Source organism: Austrofundulus limnaeus, unplaced genomic scaffold (genome assembly GCF_001266775.1).
Source record: "Austrofundulus limnaeus strain Quisiro unplaced genomic scaffold, Austrofundulus_limnaeus-1.0 Scaffold315, whole genome shotgun sequence".
NCBI lineage: Eukaryota > Metazoa > Chordata > Actinopteri > Cyprinodontiformes > Rivulidae > Austrofundulus > Austrofundulus limnaeus.
In genome coordinates, this window is record NW_013952717.1 from 71,804 (window position 1) to 78,281 (window position 6,478).

Consider the following 6,478-nt stretch of genomic DNA (forward strand, 5'->3'; position numbering starts at 1 on the left):
TTTTGTATGTAAACTTTTAAATAAAATGAGAAGAATAAAATTAAAAAAATATTTTTTGAGTGAATCCATTTCATCTCTCCTCCTTTAGATGGCAGCAGAGGTTTGAAGAAAAACAAATTCAGTTTTCAGATTAAACTCTCAGCAGAAGTTGATTCTAGGTCAAGTTTAAAGCCTGATATTAGTAAAAAATCTGACTGATGACAACGCTGCTTATTCAAAGTTTAACTAAGTCCAGATGAGAGTTAAATGCTGCAGCTCTTTTGGGTTTTTCATCTCAAGTCTCCCACATKATTTCCTGCTGTTATGTCTATAAAAGGAGCTTTTGTGAGACGGAGAGAGTCAGCTTTTCCAAAAGAAGGCAGCAGAGGGTGGCTTYGGCTTTTCGTGCTGTTTCGACGCAAAATGCAAATCGTCAGAGGAAATGCGAGTGCCCTCACACACAGACACACACACACACATGGGATCAGGAGGGTGGGGCAAGTCCAGGTCTGCAGTTAATGAAAGCACAAACACAGACATAATTTTTTTCAACTAGTTGAACAAGGAGAGCTACATTTTACAGGGTGGAGTCTTTTAAAAGCCTCAGAGTGATTTTCAGCTGCAAACAGTTACAGGTTCATCAGGAGGATAACAACAGCTCATTGGGTAAGGGCGGGGCGGGGGGCACCCACAACATTTAGGTCAAGTTTCAGGGTTCGCTGTTCTTGTTTCATGTTTRAATCGTCTTTTTTTTTCTTTCCCTCCCTTAAGAACACAGGCAGCGATCATCACAAAGAAAAAGAATGTAAACAGGAAACGTATCAAGATGAAGACCAGCTCTCCCCAAACRTCACCGGGCTCTGAGTGATGGAAAAACTCAAGAAAAAGAGCTTACWTTTTAAAAAAATGTTGTTTTATGYTCTTTTCTATGCGTGGCGTAAAGCCTGCACAGCTTTCTGTAAGAGGGGCCACTCCTACATAACGCTCTGGTCTTCCTCCTCTACTTCTCAACACACACACATGATTTAGTTTCAGTTCAGAGGCTTTAAAATGTGTTCATGTTAAAAATCTGCAGACGACAACATTTACAGGGTAGCAACCCTTTTGTTGTGGTTCTCAAACTATTTATTCAAATCGGGAGCCCTGAACAACACTCAGAGGGAAATTAAATACAAAAGTAGGAACTGGTGAGCTCTAGTTCACAGAACTGAAAACCAGAATGAAATCTGGTGGCTCCAGATCAACACGCCCCTCTACCAAATCCTAATTCTGGTCACTTCYAACCCTTAATAATAATTCAAATCCCTCCGACATCACGTCTGCAAAAAGACACTTCTTTCATAAACGTGTTACTAAAAATACCAACTCTTAGAATCCTGATCCGTTCTGTCATCCGGTGGGTAATGTAATGGTTTCTGCTGGGTCCAAAGGGACTGGTTCTCTAAAGTTTCCCTTTAATTTTCTCATCACATGTTAGAGAAAGAGATCTGGTGGCTCGGCAAGCTTTAGTTTCCAAACCGCAGAGTTTAAATCGACGTTTTGACACGAAGTTTTAAAAAAAGCTGGTAKTAAAACAGATGAGATGTAATGAAAAACCAAAGCCGACAAAACTGCAAGTATTCTTTAAGCTGCAAATGCAAAAGTATTTTATTCCCTACTAGTTTTAATTCTATAAATTCTTATCGTCAAATCCTATTTTTGATTATTTCAAACACATGAAACAGAATGCTGCTGCAGGTACTTACTTTACTCCAGGAATATCCAGCATGTTTGTGAGTCCTGACCARTTAATGTCCAGCATCTGGAAGACACAGAAGTAACACAACGTCAAATAAAAATAAGGAAACAAGGGAAACAAAAATTACATTTACATCACAGATCATGATGTTTAGAAAATGATCATTTTTTTAAGCGTTCAAGGTTTGAGAGATGAGAAGCAATCAATTTCACACAAGAACATTTCAATAATAATTTACAATAATAAGCAAAAATTCTGTCAAGAACTTTAAAAGTCTCACCAAGTTTTGTTAAAAAAAAGATGCAGCTTTATTGTCATTATTTAGGGAGCTATAATGAAAACAAGGCATCAAGCTGACAACTTTTATTTTTTTAATAACAGCAGATCAAGTTTAATGCACAAAAAGCCCACGATAAATTATTATTCCTTCAAATTTCTTGCAGAAACATGTTTTATTCCAACTTGTTTGGAGATGTTTTTTGCTCAGCTCCTAAAACCATGACTCATTAATTCCCATCGCAGTGTTGTTTCTCTGTGACGGAGTAAAACAGGCTGCTGGAGGTCTGTTCSATCCAGCGGAACTGGTTAGTAACCAGTAAACAAAAAAGAGAAACAAACTTGTGTAAAATCAGTCAGAACCACATCTTTGAGCTGCTGCTCCAACCAAACCCTGAAAGACACAACATGTTCCCCCACATCGTTCACAGGAGGAAGCCATGTTCGCAGGGATCGTCACGTTCACCTGGATTAGTAATCCAGGTGAACGTGACGAAACTTAAACCGGGTCACCTGAGGAACGCCACCGCAAGGAGAAACTTATTTGGGCGTTCTAACTGAAATCTTTCTGCTCCGCCCTTTTTTCCAGGTACCTTCAGGTCTTTCTTGGCAGTTTGTTGGGTAATGTTTGAACCAAACCACATAACAGTGATCAGATCACATACCTCTGCCTCAGCTGCCTTGGGAGAGAAACACAGCTGAATTACAGCATGCAGCATTCCTAACACACCCTCACATCCACAGAATACCACACTGCTGCAACCAGCAGCAGTTAGAGGAGGAAGCAGCAAACAGGCATTAGTACCAGGAAAGAAAAGCTGTAAAGAAAAGGTTGTAAAAAAAAGAAACAGGTGCAGGATTTAAACTAGAATCTCACTAAAGACCATCCCAGTCACTTTAAAAATTCTAAAACATAAAAAATCAGCAGTCAGTGTTTCAAAAGACACTAAAGACTACAACATATACAGCAGGGGTGTAAGAAAATATTAATACACTGAAATATCACGATATTTCATTTCCCGACACTGTATCGATTCTCTGAAAACCTGTATCGATTTTTATAAGGTTTAAAATGTCAACTTTAATGCCAACAGTTCATTTTTATATTGCAGTTTAGCCTCCGACCACTAGTTGGCAGCAGTCAGCCAGCCACTTGAATCCTCCCCTCCTGAGGAGCCAGAGAGTATAATGCTAGCTCAGACATTAGCATTGTGAGTAAACATTAGCACTATGCATTGATTCATATAAAATATACTAAAATATAATTTTTGGACAAAAAATGGCAATATATCGCCTTGCTTACAGTATCGCATTATTTCGCAATATCTCGTGATATATTGTATCGAGACCCCTGTGTCATGATATCTATCGTATTGCCACATTCTTGCCAATACACAGCCCTAATGTATAGTGTGTCAAATTCAAGGCCAAAAGGGCTGATTTATTTATAATCTTTTAATTAATTTAAAATGAAAATAGCTTTTATATCAGTGGTAGCAGTTTATAATTCAGTGCAACACAATAAACACATTTAAAATGTGAAGGACACATTTTGGTCTCAAAATAAGCTGCTTTAAAGCAGCACTGACCATAAACTACATCTTCCATTATGCATGTCGATTATGCATGGGAATTCCCACTGGGAAAGTGGGAGAGTTCAGAATACAAGACTCAACGGTGAGTAAAACTTTCTTACTTTCACTAGTATTTATTTCATATTTATTTAGTCGTACACATAGTACTTTTCAGGGTTTATTAGGAGACGTGTTAAAACACTGTTTCTATACWGGAAATACCAGGTAGAGCTCAGTTATTGTTTGTTAGCAAYGATTAGCCTTAGCATGACACGAGGAGGTTTTCTGTTTAGTTGAAGTTAAACATGAAACATCGAAGTTAAAGTTAACAAACGGACCTTTGAGCTGACGGGGTCCTCAGTGAGAACATATCTGACACCCCTAGACTACAGGAAGATTTGAATWATGTCCTGATTGTATCTCACTTTCTTATATAAAACATGAAAAACATTACTCAAACTGTGTCTCTCTCAGGATGTCCATGGCCTTTAAATAAATAAATAAATAAATAAATAGTATTACACAAAGAAATTGTACTTTTTTGCCTTTTATTTTGAAAACATAAAAAGGCAAGACCTCATTTCAAATGGACTGAGGCAAAGTGGAGAACTGCTCTGTGGTAAACCACACGTCAAGTCGGCCATACTTTATTTATTTCCTTCATTTTACCAGGAGAAACTCGTACAAGCATGCCCTGACCAAAACTGACAACGAAACACCAAGTTTCATAAAACTAACTTCAACAACAAACTGTAAACATTCTACTAAAAGAAACCATAAAATAGGGTGCCATCTTTACATGACCAAAGAGTATATTTTCATGTTAGATAAAACAAGTTTAATAAGAAAAATAAGTAATTCTGGACTTCCTGGTGAAGCAGATTGTGACACTGCAGCTGTGTTTCTGCAGCATGGCATCCTGTCACAACCACGGCTCACAGAGAGGAACAGGGTGGAGAAGCGTTACCAACATAAACCACCAACATCACAGTGTGGGCCACCACACATGAGAGACAGAYATTCACCCCTGAGACAAAACGAGACAAAAAGAAACATCCTGCAGAACTGCAGGTGGTTCAGATTATAGTTTTAAATATTTAACAATTCCTGATACCAACAAAAATATGTTAAGTCATGCAACACTTGAACTGTGACAGAAAATGTTATCTAAGATTTTGTTTTGGGTGGTAAAAAAATACGCTTCTTGTCGAGTCTTTTTATTTCTTGTCTTCAAATCGCACCCAAATTCAAACAGATGTTTCCACGAAGCCAAGCTTATGAAACGTTTAAAAATACTTTACTTCACAGGAAGGGATCTAAAGTTAGCGTTATCTCACATGATGTTGCAGGAGGCGTGATGCCGACTGAGAAATCCTCACATGAGGGCGTAAAACTCGGTCACAGACTCCTGATCTGTTTGTTTCTAACTTCAGCTTCATGACACAAAAAGGATGAAGTCAGCTTSAGTCTCTTAATGCCAGTGACAACASCTGGCAAAGCGCTAAATACACAAAAATAAATCACAAACCTGAAAATATTCTTCTTAATCTTAAAGCAAATAAAGAAAGAGGCAGCTTAGAATTAAACCAGTTCATTAATCATTGTWTGTTCTGTCTAAAATCTCTGATAAAACATTTTTAAAGTAACTGATTAAAGTCTCAGTGTTCGAACAACAAGCTGGGGTTTCCACCCCCTGCTGCTAACTTCAGACCAAATAACGCGTGTTGGCAGGAGAAGGGATAATTTCTTGTTTGGGTTTAAAGACTTTGATTTGATTCTTGTCTTCTGCATCAAAGTTTGAATCTGGGAGATAAACAGTGCTGAAGTACAGGAAGGAAAAAGCAGTTAGGAAGAGGGGATGCACTGATAAAGAAAAGATGGAGCTCAGCAACATTTAGAAAGACAGAAAGTTCAAAATGGGGACATAAAAAACTGAAGCAGCAGGATCAGAATGAGACTTTCATATTTAAGMGTTTACAAGTGGATAGAAACAAAATATAACCTTAGCTAATATCAAAAATGGACATGCCTTGAAGAAAAAATGAGCATGGTCTTCCTGAAACAATATATTTAGAAATAAAACATAATTCCCTTAACAGTTTGAGGGAATATTGTTTAAAATTGAATGAGGTTCTTTAAATGGATCTTTTATACCAAAGATATAGAATGAGATTATCTGATGTTGATAATTACCAGAGTCTTGCTGATTTGCTTAAACCTTAAAAACTATGCTGCGGTATGAGGGCCAAAATTAAGGAGAGGCTAGCTCCTAGCATGGATAAGCTGGCATTAGCATCGTAGAGGCTAACGACTAGCATGGATAGGCTGGCATTAGCATCTGAGATGCTAGCGATTAGCATGGATAAGCTGGCATTAGCATCGTAGAGGCTAGCGACTAGCATGGATAAGCTGGAGTTTGCATTGGAGATGCTAGTGACTACCATGGATAAGGTGCTCCCCTACTTTTTTAAAGGGGCAATATCTTGTAAAAATCAACTTTTTTGAGTTTTGTATCATGTTATAATGTTACTCTCATAAAAAACATGCCCAAAGCCTTGCTCTGACTCATTCATACATGTTTGAGAAATCCTGCAGCATTTATATGAAGCCACGCTGAGGAGCAAAACGACAGGTGGGGACCAGAAACGACTTTTGGGACCAGAAACGCCTCTGGGACGTGTATCCAAGCCGAACTTCCTCATCTCAGAGCACCCCACCACCCCACCCCACACAGGACTCCTGCAGGCTCTCAGCAGTAACAAAGCAAACAACGAGTGAAACTGAAAGTGAAAGTGAAACTGCCTGCTGAAGTCCACTACTTCTCACTCTTTTCAGATTAAAAATACCTTTGAGAAAATGTATTTTCAGAAGCCAAGTAAACTGCATCATAGCGCATGCACGAGACCCCCCC

The 6,478-nt window shown here is 38.4% G+C and overlaps 1 protein-coding gene across 4 annotated transcripts in view; it reads right to left on the reverse strand.

The window, feature by feature from the left end:
- esyt2a (extended synaptotagmin-like protein 2a) overlaps nt 1-6,478 on the reverse strand; it is a 45,441-nt gene that overhangs the window by 17,774 nt on the left and 21,189 nt on the right. For all 4 annotated transcript variants that reach the window (XM_014022036.1, XM_014022039.1, XM_014022038.1 and 1 more), the window contains exon 8: nt 1,725-1,780. In XM_014022036.1, coding sequence (XP_013877490.1) covers nt 1,725-1,780 — 56 coding nt within the window. The remainder of the gene's footprint in view (nt 1-1,724; nt 1,781-6,478) is intronic.